General features: G+C 44.5%; 1 protein-coding gene across 1 annotated transcript in view; it reads right to left on the reverse strand.

The window, feature by feature from the left end:
• Positions 1-21,109, reverse strand: part of LOC141192230 (uncharacterized) — a 480,396-nt gene that overhangs the window by 23,664 nt on the left and 435,623 nt on the right. The window contains exons 2-6 of the mRNA XM_073661721.1: positions 13,667-13,822; positions 13,436-13,537; positions 13,238-13,361; positions 13,066-13,154; positions 12,779-12,869 (exon numbers count right to left, since the gene is read on the reverse strand). Of these exons, the coding sequence (XP_073517822.1) occupies positions 12,779-12,869; positions 13,066-13,154; positions 13,238-13,361; positions 13,436-13,537; positions 13,667-13,750 (490 nt within the window). The 5' untranslated portion in view covers positions 13,751-13,822. The remainder of the gene's footprint in view (positions 1-12,778; positions 12,870-13,065; positions 13,155-13,237; positions 13,362-13,435; positions 13,538-13,666; positions 13,823-21,109) is intronic.

Here is a 21,109-nt window from a genome sequence, read left to right on the forward strand (position 1 = left end):
TCATGAAGATACGGTCAATGTCCAAATATTTCTGGACCTAACTGTATGTCTTGTGCATTAAAGACTAAGTACTGGTTATGGTGCTATATTAAGCAGGGAAGTGTCAAGTTAACCCCTGCTTTGCTGGCCAAAGACGTCACATCTGTTCCAAAAGTGACACGAGACCAGTGCGGATGACACGGAGGATTCCAGAATCATCCAAAGACAATCCAACGTAAGTCCTGGTGACACCGCACAGATATTAAAGCTACATTTCATCCATGGACTTTGTTTTGTTATTAACATTTAATGTATGGACTCTGATTGACACATGATTTTCTAATAAAGAGAACAGTTTATGGACTGAACAATAATGAATAAAATTATGAACTGTACAATATCTACACGCTATCATTTATTTCAAAGGAGTTTTCATCTAAAGACCGTGTTATAAAAGAACCAAGAAAATGATGGGATGAAGAGCAGATGACAAAAATGATGACGACTGGACCAGTGATTGCGTTAATTTAGATTCAGGGAAGAATAATTATACATTTTATATGAATATTAGTCACGGCTTACCATAACATGAATCCACATCATTATGCTATTGAATTCTAACAATAATCCGATATTGATAAATTGTATTACTATTATTATTATTATGGACATTAAATTATATTGCCAAAGAAGAAGAAAAGAAAGAAGATCCTGTTATCCTAATGATGAACCTATCTACTTTAAGGATTCCAATTGATGTCTGTCACACTCACCCTGAGGAATTGTTAAATAGTAATTATATACTTGATAATTATACATACAGTACAGACCAAAAGTTTGGACACACCTCATTTAAAGATTTTTCTGTATTTTCATGACTCTGAAAATTGTACATTCACACTGAAGGCATCAAAACTATGAATTAACACATGTGGAATTATATACTTAACAAAAAAGTGTGAAACAACTGAAAATATGTCTTATATTCTAGGTTCTTCAAAGTAGCCACCTTTTGCTTTGATGACTGCTTTGCACACTCTTGGCATTCTCTTGATGATCTTCAAGAGGTAGTCACCGGAAATGGTTTTCACTTCACAGGTGTGCCCTGTCAGGTTTAATAAGTGGGATTTCTTGCCTTATAAATGGGGTTGGGACCATCAGTTGTGTTGTGCAGAAGTCAGGTGGATACACAGCTGATAGTTCTACTGAATAGACCAGGGTTCCCCAACTCCAGTCCTCAAGGCCCACCAACAGGTCATGTTTTCAGGATTTCCTTAGTATTGCACAGGTGATGGAATTATTGCCTGTGCAGGTGATGTAATTATCACCTGTGTAATACTAAGGAAATCCTGAAAACATGACCTGTTGGTGGGCCTTGAGGACTGGAGTTGGGGAACCCTGGAATAGACTGTTAGAATTTGTATTATGGCAAGAAAAAAGCAGCTAAGTAAAGAAAAACGAGTGGCCATCATTACTTTAAGAAATGAAGGTCAGTCAGTGCGAAAAATTGGGAAAACTTTGAAAGTGTCCCCAAGTGCAGTTGCAAAAACCATCAAGCGCTACAAAGAAACTGGCTCACATGAGGACCGCCCCAGGAAAGGAAGACCAAGAGTCACCTCTGCTTCTGAGGATAAGTTTATCCGAGTCACCAGCCTCAGAAATCGCAGGTTAACAGCAGCTCAGATTAGAGACCAGGTCAATGCCACACAGAGTTCTAGCAGCAGACACATCTCTTCCACAACTGTTAAGAGGAGACTTTGTGCAGCAGGACTTCATGGTAAAATAGCTGCTAGGAAACCACTGCTAAGGACAGGCAACAAGCAGAAGAGACTTGTTTGGGCTAAAGAACACAAGGAATGGACATTAGACCAATGGAAATCTGTGCTTTGGTCTGATGAGTCCAAATTTGAGATCTTTGGTTCCAACCACCGTGTCTGTGCGACGCAGAAAAGGTGAACGGATGGACTCTACATGCCTGATTCCCACCGTGAAGCATGGAGCAGGTGTGATGGTGTGGGGGTGCTTTGCTGGTGACAGTGTTGGGGATTTATTCAAAATTGAAGGCATACTGAACCAGCATGGCTACCACAGCATCTTGCAGCGGCAAGCTATTCCATCCGGTTTGCGTTTAGTTGGACCATCATTTATTTTTCAACAGGACAATGACCCCAAACACACCTCCAGGCTGTGTAAGGGCTATTTGACCAAGAAGGCGAGTGATGGGGTGCTACGCCAGATGACCTGGCCTCCACAGTCACCAGACCTGAACCCAATCGAGATGGTTTGAGGTGAGCTGGACCGCAGAGTGAAGGCAAAAGGGCCAACAAGTGCTAAGCATCTCTGGGAACTCCTTCAAGATTGTTGGAAGACCATTTCTGGTGACTACCTCTTGAAGCTCATGAAGAGAATGCCAAGAGTGTGCAAAGCAGTCATCAAAGCAAAAGGTGGCTACTTTGAAGAACCTAGAATATAAGACATATTTTCAGTTGTTTCACACTTTTTTGTTAAGTATATAATTCCACATGTGTCAATTCATAGTTTTGATTCCTTCAGTGTGAATGTACAATTTTCATAGTCAAGAAAATACAGTAAAATCTTTAAATGAGAAGGTGTGTCCAAACTTTTGGTTTGTACTGTACGTATTCATTTTATACTTTTATTTCTATAGATTGCGTCAGCCTCGTGGTATGGTTGAACTGACACGACGTGCTATTCTTATACTTAGCTCAGGGTAAATGGTTAATGCCATATATAGATAACAGATGCTATGAGGGCCCTATATAACCCATATATAACCCATGTGAGACACAGGGAGGGGGCTCTCTCGTTTGCTACTTCACACTACACCAGACAGAGGATCTACGTGTTGAGGAAAACAGCTGACGATGTAGGTCCAGACGCATGGTCCATCCGGACATGTGCTTGACAAAGACACGAAATACCATTCAGGATCCAGGTAAAGATGGACACTCATGAATCAATCACTTTGTAACTATTTCACCTATTTTATGTAACTGCTGCAATTATTCTTTTTAATGGACAATCCAAGAATAAACAGCTACTTTTTTTATTAGAATATCGTGATATATTCTTTGAACAGTCGCATCTGGTAAACAGTCCTATATATACAGTGCCTACAAGTAGTGTTCAACCCCCTGCAGATTTAGCTGGTTGACACATGCGGAATTAACTTGGCATTGTGACATTTGTACTGTAGATCAACCTGGAAGTGGGAAATGCACTGCAGCAACTTTTTTTTTTTTTAAAACGTTAAAAGTTAATTCAGAGTGTCATTTATTATTCAACCCCTCAAACCACAAGAATTCTGTTTGGTCCCCCTAACGTATTAAGAAGTAGTTCAGGCACCAAGAATAATGAGCTTCACATGTGTGGATTAAAGATCTATTTTGCCAGCCTTTTCTGACTATTTAAGACCCTCCCCAAACTTGTGAACAGCACTCAGACATGGTCAACATGGGAAAGACAAAGGAGCATTCCAAGGCCATCAGAGACAAGATCGTGGAGGGTCACAAGGCTGGCAAGGGGTACAAAACCCTTTCCAAGGAGTTGGGACTACCTGTCTCCACTGTTGGGAGCATCATCCGTAAGTGGAAGGCTTATGGAACTACTGTTAGCCTTCCACGGCCTGGACAGCCTTTGAAAGTGTCCTCCCGTGCCGAGGCCAGGCTTGTCCGAAGAGTCAAGGCTAACCCAAGGACAACAAGGAAGGAGCTCCGGGAAGATCTCATGGCAGTGGGGACATTGGTTTCAGTCAATACCATAAGTAACGTACTCCACCGCAATGGTCTCCGTTCCAGACGAGCCCGTAAGGTACCTTTACTTTCAAAGCGTCATGTCAAGGCTCGTCTACAGTTTGCTCATGATCACTTGGAGGACTCTGAGACAGACTGGTTCAAGGTTCTATGGTCTGATGAGACCAAGATCGAGATCTTTGGTGCCAACCACACACATGACGTTTGGAGACTGGATGGCACTGAATAAGACCCCAAGAGTACCATCCCTACAGTCAAGCATGGTGGTGGCAGCATCATGCTGTGGGGCTGTTTCTCTGCCAAAGGGCCTGGCCATCTGGTCCGCATCCATGGGAAGATGGATAGCACGGCCTACCTGGAGATTTTGGCCAAGAACCTCCGCTCCTCCATCAAGGATCTTAAGATGGGTCGTAATTTCATCTTCCAACAAGACAACGACCCAAAGCACACAGCCAAGAAAACCAAGGCCTGGTTCAAGAGGGAAAAAGTCAAGGTGTTGGAGTGGCCTAGTCAGTCTCCTGACCTTAACCCAATTGAAAACTTGTGGAAGGAGCTCAAGAATAAAGTCCACATGAGACACCCAAAGAACCTAGATAACTTGGAGAAGATCTGCATGGAGGAGTGGGCCAAGATAACTCCACAGACCTGTGCCGGCCTGATCAGGTCTTATAAAAGACGATTATTAGCTGTAATTGCAAACAAGGGTTATTCCACAAAATATTAAACATAGGGGTTGTATAATAATTGACCCACACTTTTATGTTTAAAATGTAATAAAATTCAACTGAGCAACATAACTTTTTGGTTTGTAAGATTTATGCTTCTGTTCATAAAACCTACTCTCGTTTGCAGTTTGAAGGCTCTAACTTATTTGCAAACCAGCTAAATCTGCAGGGGGTTGAATACTACTTGTAGGCACTGTATATATATAAATATACAAAATAAGTATATTTAATATCAGGTAACTGAGAAGAGGAGCAGAACGGCGCTGGATACTGGAGAAGATGGCAGTAACGTAGTATATTAACACACTGACCCTACAGCTTTATTCCCTGCACCCAGTTTGTTTAATCCCTGCACCTCTATCAAACTTGATAGCTCCATGTGCTGTGTTATCTAACCTCACAGCCAGAGCTGGCCTCAATGTCCAGCACCACCCTCTGCACACTCATTGGCTGTCAGTATCTGCCCCAGCACCGCCCTCTGCACACTCATTGGCTGTCAGTATCTGCCCCAGCACTGACCTCTGCACACTCATTGGCTGTCAGTATCTGCCCAGCACCGCCCTCTGCACACTCATTGGCTGTCAGTATCTGCCCCAGCACCGCCCTCCGCACACTCATTGGCTGTCAGTATCTGCCCCAGCACCGCCCTCTGCACACTCATTGGCTGTCAGTATCTGCCCCAGCACCGCCCTCTGCACACTCATTGGCTGTCAGCATCTGTCCCAACACTGACCTCTGCGCACTCATTGGCTGTCAGTATCTGCCCCAGCACTGACTTCTGCGCACTCATTGGCTGTCAGTATCTGCCCCAGCACTGACCTCTGCACACTCATTGGCTGTCAGTATCTGCCCCAGCACCGCCCTCTGCACACTCATTAGCTGTCAGTATCTGCCCCAGCACCGCCCTCTGCACACTCATTGGCTGTCAGTATCTGCCCCAGCACCGCCCTCTGCACACTCATTGGCTGTTAGTATCTGCCCCAGCACCGCCCTCTGCACACTCATTGGCTGTTAGTATCTGCCCCAGCACCGCCCTCTGCACACTCATTGGCTGTCAGTATCTGCCCCAGCACACTCACTGGCTGTCAGTATCTGCCCCAGCACTGACCTCTGCACACTCATTGGCTGTCAGTATCTGCCCCAGCACTGACCTCTGCGCACTCATTGGCTGTCAGTATCTGCCCCAGCACCGCCCTCTGCACACTCATTGGCTGTCAGTATCTGCCCCAGCACCGCCCTCTGCACACTCATTGGCTGTCAGTCTCTGCCCCAGCACCGCCCTCTGCACAATCATTGGCTGTCAGTATCTGCCCCAGCACCACCCTGTGCACACTCATTGGCTGTCAGTATCTGCCCCAGCACTGACCTCTGCACACTCATTGGCTGTCAGTATCTGCCCCAGCACTGACCTCTGCGCACTCATTGGCTGTCAGTATCTGCCCCAGCACGGCCCTCTGCACACTCATTGGCTGTCAGTATCTGCCCCAGCACCGCCCTCTGCACACTCATTGGCTGTCAGTATCTGCCCCAGCACCACCCTGTGCACACTCATTGGCTGTCAGTATCTGCCCCAGCACTGACCTCTGCACACTCATTGGCTGTCAGTATCTGCCCCAGCACCGCCCTCTGTCATTCATCTCAGCATTGGGAATAACAGAGCAATGTCCGGTCATCTGAGGAAAGCAGCACAATCACTGCCCTCCACATCTACAGCGGTGACAGAGCCCCACGTCTGCACATCACCCCCGACATAGGAATACTGGAGGGGAAAAGCCTATAGAGATGTGTAACGCCATAAAGCATTCTCTCTCTCTCTCTCATTATTCTGGCATTTGGCAAATATTATAAATTATGGTATAATCCTAACTGACCTAAAACGGGAAAGATTTATTCTGATTTCATGTCAGATATTGAGAAAAACATCAGATGTGTCTTATTATATAGTGTATGGAAACTTCTGGTTTCTACTGTAGGAGATATCCAGAAGTCTATTGATCCTAGTCTGAATATTATTGGAGAGTTTGGTGAATGGTCAGGACTGTCCATTAATCGGGATAAATCGGTTATTCTACCATTTGATGATATCCCTAATTCGAGCATATTAGAACATACACGAATACAAACGGTTGAGAAATTCTAATACCGAGTATAAGTATAACAATAAGATCTCCGGATTACATTGCACTGAATCTATATCTTCTGGAAAAGATTAAAAAGATAATCGATGTGTGGTGGAGATTACCATTATCAGCTGTAGGAAGAGGGAACTTATTAAACATGATATTGATCCCCCAACTCTTATACATTCTGCATAATGCCCCTATTTGGATCCATAATTCCCATTTTCAGAAAATTCATAGCAAGTTTCATTCTCTTATATGGAAAAAGAAATCATCTAGGATAAAATGTGAATATCTACAAAGTGACGAGGAATCTGGTGGATTGGCGATTCCTAATGCACCAATATATTATAAAAAAACTAAAAAACACACTGGTGCTTCACACAGGATATAAAAGCTGTTGGTAGAAAGCAGGCTCTTTGTGTATCTGCCTGCACAATGTAATAATAATAATAATAATTAATAAAAAAACCACAAATACTACCGCGCTAAGTACGCTCAGAGCTGGTGGCTCTGACTAGATGGATGCAGATAAATACAAAAAAAGGAGATTGAAAATGCAACCCAAATGGATATCTTACTTCTAACTCTATCCTCAGTGAGGATACACGCAGATCCTAGCTATAATCAACAATAGCTCTATGAGAAAGAAACAGAGAAGGAAAAGTGGCAGCACTTACTCTGAGAAGTGTGAGCTGTCGTTTTTTTTGGGGCCCCCTGTACATCTTGTACCTTGGGGTGTGACGTCACAGTGCCACGCCCTCTCCAGCTCTGCACTCACGCGGCCAAGCTTCCGACCGGAGCACACCGCGTTTGTACCAGCATTACAGAGTGGGTAAGAAGCACCTTTTCGGGAGGACGCTCCCGCTTTACCCCGCCGGCTCATCAGTACAGACCCAGCAGGACGTATGGTAACAGTGCACATCAACTGCTGAACCACTGTGCTCGGTCTGGCAGGCTGAGGACTTCCACACCACAACCAACAGCTGATGGAGGTGATCCTGCAAAGCCTGCCTAATCAATACACCTTTCTATGGAAGCAGCTCACACTTCTCAGAGTAAGTGCTGCCACTTTTCCTTCTCTGTTTCTTTCTCATAGAGCTATTGTTGATTATAGCTAGGATCTGTGTGTATCCTCACTGAGGATAGAGTTAGAAGCAAGATATCCATTTGGGTTGCATTTTCATTTTCCATTTTTTTTGTATTTATCTACATCCATCTAGTCAGAGCCACACTCTGAGCGTACTTAGCGCGGTAGTATTTGTGGTTGTTTTTTTAACACTAATATATTATATTGCAGTGCAATTGGAACATTTGGGTGGGTGGCATAGCGCTGCAAACCCAAATAGTATTAAGGGGTTAATTACCTCAGGACACGGTGGAATATTCCTATTCATATAGTGGAACTGAAAGACCTCGAACACAAGAAATCACTATACCCTACACTTGCTCTACTCTACAAGGTCTGGGATAGGGGTACAGATATAATGGAAATAGGAGACTGCAATGAATATACACCTATATGGTTTAATAATAAATATGCAGAGGTCTATAAATTAGAGGGATTCCGGAGTTGGGTGGATAAAGGAATATATACAATATAACACATATATATGATATAAAACATATTATCTGAAGGGAAACTTAAGTCCTTTGATCAATTAAAGGGGGAATTTGTATAAATCTCTACAGTTTCGGCATTCATTTAATGCACAATCAAGATGGACGCCCTTTTGGGTAGAAAATAATACTTTTGTTAAGTTGGTATTAGAGAAGGGAAATCCTAAGGGTCGTATTTCTGATATTTATTGAATCCTTCTAGATAATTATTTAAAAATATTTCCTTCTCCAGCTAGACAAAAATGGATGGAGATATAGGTCCAATTTCTGAGGATCAATGGAGAGTGGTATTAGAACTGGTTCCCCAATTATCTTTACATGAGGCTCAGAGATTTTCCCAGATCATATTAATACACAGGAAATATAAGACGCCTAGATTCCTATGTAACATAGGATACCGGACTGCTGCTGAATGTCCAAGATGTAACATGGATGCTGCGGGCCTATTACATCCGCTATGGGAATGCCAGGAGTTAGGTAAATACTGGAAAGGAGTTCTGTCTATTATAAAGAGGGTATATAAAATAGATATTCAACCAGACCCAAAAAATGCCTATTAGGTATATTAGAGGATGATATGGAATTTGACCCAATTTCAATAGGGATTTCACATATTTTATTTCAAGCTAGGAAACATATTGCATCCAAATGGATTAACCCCTCACCTCCAGAAATTAGTGAACTAAAAAATAGGATAAATAACATTATCAGATTAGAAAAAGGGGTATATAAAAAACAAAACTCAATGAATAAATTTGAGAAAATATGGGGTTTATGGTTGGATACACCTGGAATGCCAGCAAGGGGGATATTGTTGGAGAGACAATTTGACTTATAGGGGAAGGGGGGTATTGGCACATTGTAATGTGTATTGGAATTCCTTAACATGTGGTATGGGTAATATAGCACACCTATATGTGTATAGGATTATAATATTTATTACAATATTATGGTTATATAAAATATTTCAAGAATGTGGAATGTTAATTGTAAGAAATAGTAACTGAAAGTTATCAGACGGTAATGGGCAAGCTGAAAGGATATACAGGAGAGATGCATATATGTGATTCCTATGGTATGTTATTTTATTATTGTATGTACTGGTTTCTTGTTTTGTCAAAAAAAATAAGTAAGAAAATCTCAATAAAAATATATTGGATTAAAAAAAAAAGATTAGAAAAAAGGCTTCTCCCCCGTGTGGGTTCTCTGGTGCCTAATCAAATTGGATGTCTGGTTAAAACATTTCCCACAATCTGAACATGAAAAAGGCTTCTCCCCTGTGTGGGTTCTCTGGTGCTTAACCAAAGCTGATATATGGTTAAAACATTTCCCACATTCTGAACATGAAAAGGGCTTCTCCCCTGTGTGGGTTCTCTGGTGCGCAACCAAAACTGATTTTTGGTTAAAACATTTACCACATTCTGAACAGGAAAACGGCTTCTCCCCTGTGTGGGTTCTCTGGTGCTTAATCAAACCTGATTTCTGGTTAAAACATTTCCCACATTCGGAACAGGAAAAGGGCTTCTCCCCTGTGTGGGTTCTCTGGTGGTTATCAAGATGGCATTTCCAGTTAAAACATTTCCCACATTCTGAACATGAAAAAGGCTTCTCCCCTGTGTGGGTTCTCTGGTGATCAACAAAAACTGATTTCTGGTTAAAATATTTTCCACATTTGGAACAAAAAAATCTGTTGTCCACTGTGTGTATTTTTTGATGTTTAAGAATAGACTTTTCGAGGGTAAAACTATTTCCATTTTCTGAACGTGAAAATGATTTCTTTGCTTTAGGAGCAGTTCGTTTTTTAATGCTTATTTTATTTTGATTTTCCTTAGTAGTCGGTAATGAATCAGAAGATAGGACCTGTTTCATAGGATCAGATGATTGATGTTTGCTGTCAAGGGATGATGGTATATCTGGAGTAATGGCATTCACTTCAATTGTATCCTGTGGGATCTCAAGATCGTCAGATTTAAAAATCTCCTGTCCATCTGATCTTTTGGTACAGTCATCTGCCAAGAAAAAAAACAATTATTAATTTAGAATAAAATATCCTTGAAATTTATATTTTTGAACATTTCTACTTAAAATGTCTAAACAAACACATCCCTGGGCTACATGCTAATCCAGGGAAATGAAGAGATATATGCTCAAGCTTAAAAATCAATTTTATTAGACACAAATCTAAAAAATAGAGGAATATTTACAATTCTGCTCTGGTTTTCTGCCATTTTGTTATAATAGGGTTTCTGCAAAAGGTGTGTCCCATCTCCTCTGGGACGTCTACTTCTCCTCCTGCTTCGACTTGTGTAACGTCTGCTTCTGTCACCAGGAGCCGCCTTATTCATTCTGCAGGCGGCACTGGTGATGGAAGAGACGTCAGAACCAGAAGCTCTGCGAGGCACAGGCTCTGTCCAGCCACTAAGATTAGGGTGCCTGGGACCTGTAGTACCATCCAGTCTGGCAGTATGGGTGTGTGTGCTGTCCAGCTGGAGTAATCTGCTCCCTGCTTCAGCCATTTGGAAAGCACCGCACCCTACTAAAGCTGGAAGCATATTGCCGGAAGCTGCCGGATACAGCCTTGTCCTCCTCTGGTTCAGTCCTCTGTGCTCAGCTCCTGGCTTGTGTATTTGTTTCCTGTTGTGACCCCGGCCCGTTTACTGACTACTTTTGTGTCTTCTGATTTTGTATTTTCTCTGCCCTCCTGGTTCTGACCCGGCTACCTGACTATTCTTCTTCCCATCTCACTCCACAGAACAGCAGGTAACTCCGTGGCCCAAGCCTAGGGGTCTCTGTGTAAGTCCAGATCCATGTAGAGGGGTTAAAGGGTGATGAGCAAAGTAATTTTTTAAATCTAGAAACGGGGTAGATAAGGCAAGCCTGTTCGTGGTAGCCATCTTTTGAGCTTCCAGGTGACCATAAACAGTGCCCCCAATACATTGTGTCTGCAAACAGCAAGATCTGCATTAGAATAGCTAAATGGCGCTCCTTCCCTTCTTAACCTGCCATGTGCCCAGACAGTAGTGTACAACCGTATATAGGGTATTGTCAGATTCAAAAGAAGTTGGAAAATAATTTGTAAGGTCCATTTGTTACCTATTATCCTTTGTGAAGAATTTCAAAGTTATCACCATATAAAGTGATTTGAAAAATGGGCCTGATTAGAAACACAAAACTGGCTGCAGGAAGGGGTTAAATCAGAGGATTACTGAAGTCAAAAACAGTGAGTATAGACAATAACACATCTACTGAAATGATCAAACTCAACAGTCTTCATCAGAGAAAAATGAGTAACTAGTGGTGAAACCTCTCTGGGGTAATTAGAGTATGGGGCTCGGTGGCTCTTGGGAATCTAAACTATCGTAAGGGACAATATTTTCTTTCTGATGAGTTTCAAGAAGAAATATTAGACATTTAAAGAGAACTTTTTATAATACTGCAGAGATGAGGTGCCTTAAATTTAGATCTCGGGCATTTGGAGGAGGTAATGGATATCTTTCTGAAAGACTATCAGGGAGTTACAGAGTCACATAAGTGAGGCCGGCTGATCCCACCACAATGAAACTATCATACAGAATGAACTTGTGAAAAAAGAAAGAATATAAAAACATGTAACATCCCCAACAACAACGTATGTATGAGGGGAGAAATCCAACACTAAACCGGAGTTATACTCATTTATGGTGGACCATTGGAGCAACTATGAGTTCTGACCAAAAGAGTAGAGAAAGTATTAGCGCCCCCATTTCAAAAGAGATTGTGCAGTAATCTGAATTCCTTAGGATTGAAAACATAATGTAATTTATGACGTTGAGTGAATCCATGAAACCAGGGCTGGAGCCAACACATCTCCTGCAGACGTGAATAAATGTACATTACAGCCATCAGCCACGCACAGCTTAGAGATATATCATGGCACAGGTGTAATGTTTTTTGTATAGTTTAATGCAATCCTTTTTGAAGTTAATTGGTTTTAAAAGATATTGAAAAGTCAGGATAAAGGGAAACTCTTGATATGTTAAAAGAAATTCACACTTGGCCCTCACTGGACATTTAATGTTGTCGATCATAAAAGCGAAGTTTGGTCAGAAAGACTGGACCTGGTCTTGTAGGGACCAAAAGAGCACATTTAGCAGCACAGAAGGCAGAGAAGGTAGATTCATCCAATAAGATATCAGGGATCTAGGAAGCCAACAGCATCATTACCCTCCGCTTTCTCTTACAGACCCATCATAATATTTTTCTTCAAGTGATTTTTTAATTTGTCAACACATTCTACGTACGCTGTCATTTGGCTTTGTAGTTTACAGATCTGAGCAAGTAAAAGCATCTCCTAATCCCAGGGGGTAGGTGGATCTTCCAGGTAGTAAGTTGTGTAGAAAAGGGCTTTCACAATTTCCCAAAGTAAATTGAATATTTTCGGACTGAGGAGAATGTTGTGGTCTAGCGGCAAAATGGTGATCACACGATTGTGACACGGCCGGACTACACCACTGATAAAGCAGCCACAGCCGGTGACTGAGAAGAATCTGTGACTTCTCTGTATTCAGTGGTTACTACTCACCTGGGTAGTCATATGTAGGAATCTCTTCCTTACACCGCTCATCACCCCTCACATATGTCTCTGTAGTATTAATATGGGTCAGATTTTCACCCTTAAATAAATATTATAAAAGTCAAAGACAGATGGAGAAGTCACATCTATGATCAGCTCTAATCCTGCCATCTCCACCGTTCTCACTACACAAATATAAATCATAATACTGGTGGATAAAACAAGACTGAACAAAAAACCTTTACAGCCGTCTACACATCATAGGGGAAATCTCATGACATGTTATCTGTATCTACCTGAGGAACATTGGGATCTTCTTGTTTATAGTCCTGTAGAAGAAGATGACGGGGACATCTCTCTGGTGTTGTCCTCTCACTGGATAGATCTGGAGGAAACACATACAGGGGCTGAATTCATTCTTTACATACAGATAATTATAGGCCATGTGTATTTAGTCCTGTCTATTACCTGGTGATGTGAGGGACTGGGGAACCTCCAACAAGATGTTCCTGTACAGATCTTTGTGTCCTTCTAAATACTCCCACTCCTCCATGGAGAAATATACAGCGAAATCCTGACACCTTATAAGAACCTGACAAATACAATGATACAGTCATCCCCCCGATCCCTTCATAGTGTTACTGTATAATGTCCCAGCAATGTCACCTCTCCAGTCAGAAGCTCAATCATCTTGTAGGCGAGTTCTAGGATCTGGTCATTGATGTCCTCATGTATCAGGGGGTGAGGTGGAGGCCCCGTGATTAATCTCTGGTTATGGAGAGACACATTAATAAATCTCACTCCAGACATTTCCAGAGTCCTCACCTCTCCAGTTCTGTCCATCTGTTATTCCCATATATAAGAATAATTAAATGCGATGTCATCAGAATCTCTCACCTCTCCAGTAAGCCGAAAGAGGATCTCTAGGGTGAGGTGTAATATCCTCTCCACCATCTCCATCTTGTCCCTGTCCATATCCATCTTTGATGGGTAAATCAGGAAAATTTTGTTATATAGAAGATCTTCACTGAGAGGATTCGGTATTGTAGAGACCTGAATGAGAAGAAAATAAGCCGATGGAACATCATAAAAATCCTGTGTAATAATACAACTATTGGAGATAATAAGGGGAAACATATAAGGAGATTTATTATTTGACAGTATTTAGTTTTTTCTTTACATCTAGTAATAAAACCTTTATATTTTAGGCCACAGACAACAAGCAGTTTCTTCCTCAGAGTCTGCAGCTGAATACATTTCTCATAGACTCACTGTAAGGGAAATATTGAGAAAATATTAACAATGTCTCCCAAACCTCTTTTCCCTCTCACCCCTCCCTTATCCACCATTTGGACCAAACCAACTGTTTCCATGCAATTTAACACACACAGCAGAAGTCACTTGTAGACAAATGCAGCACAAAAGGTGCTACTGACCCACTTAACATACGAATGCATCTCCCCTTAGCACAGACCTGGGATAGACTGACACCTTCCAGCAGGGGCAGAGATTGAAGAAAAACTCATTTAGGCTTCAAAGGGGTTTAACACAAACTCCAGGATGTCCGGAGCTGATACCAAATATGGAATATTGGAAGTTCCATAACTCCGCTAATAATGGGACCCATATTTTTAGTGGCAGGGTCAGCCAAGGAACAATATGCTTATTTTTTCGTACCTGTGAGCCCCTCCAGGTATCTGGGGTGCAAAAGTAACAAAATAACAGACCACAACTATGTCATGCGTGGTCTCTAAAGGAAGGTAAATTCATAACGGAAAAAATGGTATTACTTCCGGGCTTCTGCGATCAACCAACGATAAGTTATCGCAAAAGCCAGATATTCTAATAAAAATATGGAGGCTGGTATCCAGCCCACGTAATGTCATCCCAGGTGCTGTGTGGGCAGGTCTCCCCTTAGGCATAAAAGAATCCAAGGAGGATGGATGAGTATTCATTGCCAGGGGGGTATAAAGACTATAATAAACGGATCTTGTTCGATAACAGTCAAATCAATAAGTGGGGCGCCCCCCTCCAGCTAAACAGAATTGTCTCTGCGATCTGTCTATCACGTTAGTCTTCTTTAATCCCGTTTATATTATGTAACTGTATATTCTGTACTGTATTGTCCCCTTTGTAAAATCCTTGTATATTTTTCATAACATTGCCTTCCTTTTGGATTAAATATAAAATGTAATAGTCCTGTTTCTTTTGCTCTGTAATCGTTCCCTCCCCCGAAGCCATATACGCTACTAGAACGCAGGCGTCCGACCAGGCCTGTATTATATTTCAAATCTGGACGGTGGTGGCAGCGAATAATAATAATTGGGTTATCGTGAAGCTGACAGTGACCGTACGGGGGCATATACACATATCCCTACAGAGTGACGACTATGGTGAGAGATAATGTGATCTCCCCGATGTCGCCTCTTTGTGAGTTCATGGCACCTTCTATAACGCTAATTCTCGTCTCATTTTCCGACAATGGAATTGGAATTAGCAATACTGCAGGAGATATTCATTATGATCCCCATGTTTCTCCCCTTCCCTGCTCATCACCTCTGGAGCTGTGCTAGTCATGGGGCAGCTACCATTGACCATGTCACTATCTGGCGTGACAGTGGTCACTCACACGGGACAACCTGCTTCCTGGTGTCCATGCCTGCTCCCTTTGCACATAGCACTTATGCTGGCTCAATTTAGGGGATCCTCAGCAGCATCACCCCGCAAGATGAGGTGGCTGAACTACCTTTAACACAACATAAATTTTTATTATGCTTGTCATTGACATTATTGACAGTGGCATTACATGCCATATCAGATCTGGGAGGGTGGTCAAACACCCCCAAACCCCGTGACAGTCAGGGTCTTCCCAGGAATGCGTTCCTCTGGTAACATGAACTCAGGGTGGATGAGGGTACATTCTGCGCCAGTGTTCTTAAGGCCAACAGTAAGGGGCTGTAAGTTTTCCCGGGCCCTGTCAACCGCCCCACCCACAAAAAGAATGGCTGCAGTAGGTCCTGAGGCCTCAGGTGTGGTGTTCATCTTAAGCAAAAGGTGGCTACTTTGAAGAACCTAGAATATAAGACATATTTTCAGTTGTTTCACACTTTTTTGTTAAGTATATAATTCCACATGTGTTAATTCATAGTTTTGATGCCTTCAGTGTGAATGTACAATTTTCATAGTCATGAAAATACAGAAAAATCTTTAAATGAGGTGTGTCCAAACTTTTGGTCTGTACTGTAGGTGGAGGGGAGATACTCAACAGGATCCGTTGCTATAATAAATATATACTCCCGCAATAAATACTACCAACCTCAGCAGATGCGGCTGAAGGGAAAGACCTGCCCACATACCCCCTGGGATGACATTACGGGGGCTGGTCTCCAGCCTTCATATCTTTATTAGATATCTGGTTTTTGTGATAACTTATTGTGGGTTGATCGTAGAGGCCCGAAAGTGATAAAATTTTCTCCGCTATGATTTTACCTTTCTCCAGAGACCTCACACGGTATAGCTGCGATTTGTTATTTTGGGACTTTTGCGCCACAGCCCCCAGAGGAACCTACAGAGACACGAAAATATCCATATCATTCCCTAGCTGACCCGGTCACTAAAAATATGGGTCCCTTCATTTTCAGAATTATGAAACTTTAGTTATTCCATATTTCGTTTTGACTCCGAAGATCCTGCAGTCTTTGTTAAACCCCTTTTGAGCCTAAACGAGCCATTTCCTCTTTCCTTCCATCTCTGCCCCTATGCTGGAAGGTGTCAACCTATCCCAGGTCTGTGCTAAGAGGAGATGCATTTGTATGTAGAATAGGCTACTGAGCTCCTTGTACTGTTATTTGCATACCGACAGCTGCGTGGAGTGTCAGCTCTGCTCTGGAGACAAATGGTGGATAAGGGAGGGATGAAGAGGGGTTTCAGGGACAGAGAATTTGTTAATACTTTCTCAATATTTCCCTGACAGAAACTATGCACTAAAAGGTCCCTAATTGACTGAACCTTTCTGAAAGTTATTGTAGGAGTAGATCCCACAGAACCCTCAGGTCCGGGTCAGCCACAAGTATATCCCAGTGTTTTCTGAGGATATGAAAGATACAGTCACTAATTGTCGTAAGTTTTTCTTACTCGTGTTGTTCTATCTTTTTCTTGGTCTCTTGGATAGGTATGGAGGAGTGTCTGTCTCTCCCATTTTTCTGCAAACGATGATGTGGAATCCAAAATGTACCACGAGTACACTTTTTCCCTTAATCTGATGTTCAGGTCTATTGCCTGTATATTAAAATCTGTGACATTAGAGCAGTACCCTCTCAACAGTAAAAATTGTCCCTTGGGTATTCCTCTTTTTATGAGGTTGGGTTGGTGGATATCCAACTTCAATAGTTTATTAGTACTTGAAGGTTTATGATAGATGAGTGTTCCTAGGGTCCCATTGCAATCTTTCTTGATTAGTACATCCAGGAATGGCAACTGGTAATAATTAAATTCAGATGTAAATCTCAGGTAGTCTCTATTGATGTTGAGTTCCCTGACAAATTCAAAAGATTGTTCACTCGTCCCTGACCAGATAATAAAAATGTCGTAAATATATTTGTACCATACCCCAATATATGGATGCCACCACTTATGATCATCCCTGAACATTGTGGTTTCCTCCCACCAGCTCAGCAATACTTTAGCATGTGATGGTGCACAGGGGCTCCCCATCGCAGTACCCCTGAGCTGGTGGAAGTATTTCCTGTCAAAAAGAAGTTATGAGTAATAGCGAATTTTAGAAGATCCTCCATGAAGTCATTATGTCTGCTACACTCTATTGACCTCGATTTCAAGAAATGTCTTACTCCTCTGATACCATCCTCATGCGGTATATTACTGTACAAAGCCTCGATATCTAGTAAGGCCTGCTCCCCTACATGCATGTATACATGCTCGAGGGTCTACATGTAGGGGAGCAGGCAAAGGGAAAACCATTTTCCAGAGGAATTATTCCAACTATAAAACCTCAGGCGGTACTGTGGGAACATTACACATCATAAATACTGCCTAAGGGGCATAATGGGGGCATTACACTGTGTGGGGGCATCATACATACTGCATATGGGGCATTACACGGTGTGGGGGCATCATACATCCTGCATAAGGGGCATAATTGGGACATTACACTGTGTGGGGGCATCATACATACTGCATATGGGGCATAATGGGGACATTACACTGTGTGGGGGCATCATACATACTGCATAAGGGGAATAATGGGGGCATTACACTGTGTGGGGGGCATCATACTGCATAAGGGGCATAATGGGGGCATTAAATTGTGTGGGGGGCATCATACATTCTGCATAAGGGGTATAATGGGAGCATTACACTGTGTGGGGGCATCATACATACTGCATAAGGGGCATAATGGGGCATTACATTGTGTGGGGGCATCATACATACTACATAAGGGGCATAATGGGGGCATTACACTGTGGGGGGCATCATACATACTGCATAAGGGGCATAATGGGGGCATTACACTGTGTGGGGGCATCATACATACTGTATAAGGGGCATAATGGGGGCATTACACTGTGGGGGGCATCATACATACTACATAAGGGGCATAATGGGGGCATTACACTGTGGGGGGCATCATACATCCTGGATAAGGGGCATAATGGGGGCATTACACTGTGGGGGGCATCATACATACTGCATAAGGGACATAATGGGGGCATTACACTGTGTGGGGGCATCATACATCCAGCATAAGGGGCATAAAGGAGGCATTACACTGTGTGGGGACATCATACATCCTGCATAAGGGGCATAATGGGGGCATTACACTGTGGGGGGCATCATACATACTGCATAAGGGACATAATGAGGGCATTACACTGTGTGGGGGCATCATACATCCTGCATAAGGGGCATAATGGGGGCATTACACTGTGTGGGGGCATCATTCATTCGGCATAAGGGGCATTACACTGTGTGGGGGCATCATACATACTGCATAAGGGGCATTACACTGTGTGGGGGCATCATACATACTGCATAAGGGGCATAATGGCAGCATTACACTGTGTGGGGCATCATACATTCTGCATAAGGGGCATAATGGGGGCATTACACTGTGGGGGGCATCATACATACTGCATAAGGGGCATAATGGGGGCATTACACTGTGTGGGGCATCATACATACTGCATAAGGGGCATAATGGGGGCATTACACTGTGTGGGGCATCATACATACTGCATAAGGGGCATAATGGGGGCATTACACTGTGTGGGGGCATCATACATACTGCATAAGGGGCATAATGGGGGCATTACACTGTGTGGGGGCATCATACATCCTGCATAAGGGACATAATGGGGGGCATTACACTGTGTGGGGGCATCATACATACTGCATAAGGGGCATAAAACTGTGTGGGGGGCATCATACATCGTGCATAAGGGGCATTACACTGTGGGGGGCAGTAAAGGGGTCCTGTACTATGAGAACAATACGTTTCCTCCCTTCCTGTCTCCATAGTTGGGTCGTATGTATCTATTACAGGAAACAGAACAAAAACCTTATGATTCTTATAAAGGGGCAACACAAGACCCCAAAAGAGTCTCCGTGTTGAAGGGGTTAATGCCCCCTGCGCCCAGTAATGGGGGTCTCCACATACCTCCACCTGCAGAGCCGCCACCACATATATGGCTGCTCTGTGCGCACAGGACCTGTGATGAGGTCACAGGAGGGGAGGAGTCAGGGGTCACATGATCAGGGGCCTCAGTGGATGCAGGACTCTGCTGTGCTGGTTGTCATGGTGCTGGATGAGCTGAAGTTTATGTGTGGGGTCAGGAGGGGTTTACAGTGTGGATGTAGCAGAGCCGCGTGTGTACGAGGTGTACGGAGCAGAGCCGTGTGTGTACGAGGTGTACGGAGTGGAGCCGCGTGTGTACGAGGTGTACGGAGCAGAGCCGTGTGTGTACGAGGTGTACGGAGCAGAGCCGCGCGTGTACGAGGTGTACGGAGCGGAGCCGCGTGTGTACGAGGCGTACTGAGTGGAGCCGCGCGTGTACGAGGTGTACGGATCGGAGCCGCGTGTGTACGAGGTGTACGGAGCAGAGCCGCGTGTGTACGAGGTGTACGGAGCAGAGCAGTGTGTGTACGAGGTGTACGGAGCGGAGCCGCGCGTGTACGAGGTGTACGGAGCAGAGCCGCGCGTGTACGAGGTGTACGGAGCAGAGCCGCGCGTGTACGAGGTGTACGGAGCAGAGCCGCGCGTGTACGAGGTGTACGGAGCAGAGCCGCGTGTGTACGAGGCGTACGGAGCAGAGCCGCGTGTGTACGAGGCGTACGGAGCAGAGCCGCGTGTGTACGAGGCGTACGGAGCAGAGCCGTCTGTACGAGGCGCACGGAGCGGAGCCGTGTGTACGAGGTGTACGGAGCGGTGCCGCGCGTGTACGAGGTGTACGGAGCGGAGCCGCGCGTGTACGAGGTGTACGGAGCGGAGCCGCGCGTGTACGAGGTGTACGGAGCGGAGCCGCGCGTGTACGAGGTGTACGGAGCGGAGCCGCGTGTGTACGAGGTGTACGGAGCAGAGCCGCGTGTGTACGAGGTGTACGGAGCAGAGCCGCGTGTGTACGAGGTGTACGGAGCAGAGCCGCGTGTGTGTACGAGGTGTACGGAGCAGAGCCACGCGTGTACGAGGTGTACGGAGCGGAGCCGCGTGTGTACGAGGTGTACGGAGCAGAGCCACGCGTGTACGAGGTGTACGGAGCGGAGCCGCGTGTGTACGAGGCGTACTGAGTGGAGCCGCGTGTGTACGAGGCGTACGGAGCAGAGCCGCGTGTGTACGAGGCGTACGGAGCAGAGCCGCGTGTGTACGAGGCGTACGGAGCAGAGCCGTCTGTACGAGGCGCACGGAGCGGAGCCGTGTGTACGAGGTGTACGGAGCGGTGCCGCGCGTGTACGAGGTGTACGGAGCGGAGCCGCGCGTGTACGAGGTGTACGGAGCGGTGCCGCGCGTGTACGAGGTGTACGGAGCGGAGCCGCGTGTGTACGAGGTGTACGGAGCGGAGCCGCGTGTGTACGAGGTGTACGGAGCGGAGCCGCGTGTGTACGAGGTGTACGGAGCAGAGCCGCGTGTGTACGAGGTGTACGGAGCAGAGCCGCGTGTGTACGAGGTGTACGGAGCAGAGCCGCGTGTGTGTACGAGGTGTACGGAGCAGAGCCACGCGTGTACGAGGTGTACGGAGCGGAGCCGCGTGTGTACGAGGTGTACGGAGCAGAGCCACGCGTGTACGAGGTGTACGGAGCGGAGCCGCGTGTGTACGAGGCGTACTGAGT

The sequence above is a fragment of the Phyllobates terribilis genome, unplaced genomic scaffold (assembly GCF_046119375.1).
Source record: "Phyllobates terribilis strain yellow unplaced genomic scaffold, ASM4611937v1 Scaffold_56__1_contigs__length_8794411, whole genome shotgun sequence".
NCBI lineage: Eukaryota > Metazoa > Chordata > Amphibia > Anura > Dendrobatidae > Phyllobates > Phyllobates terribilis.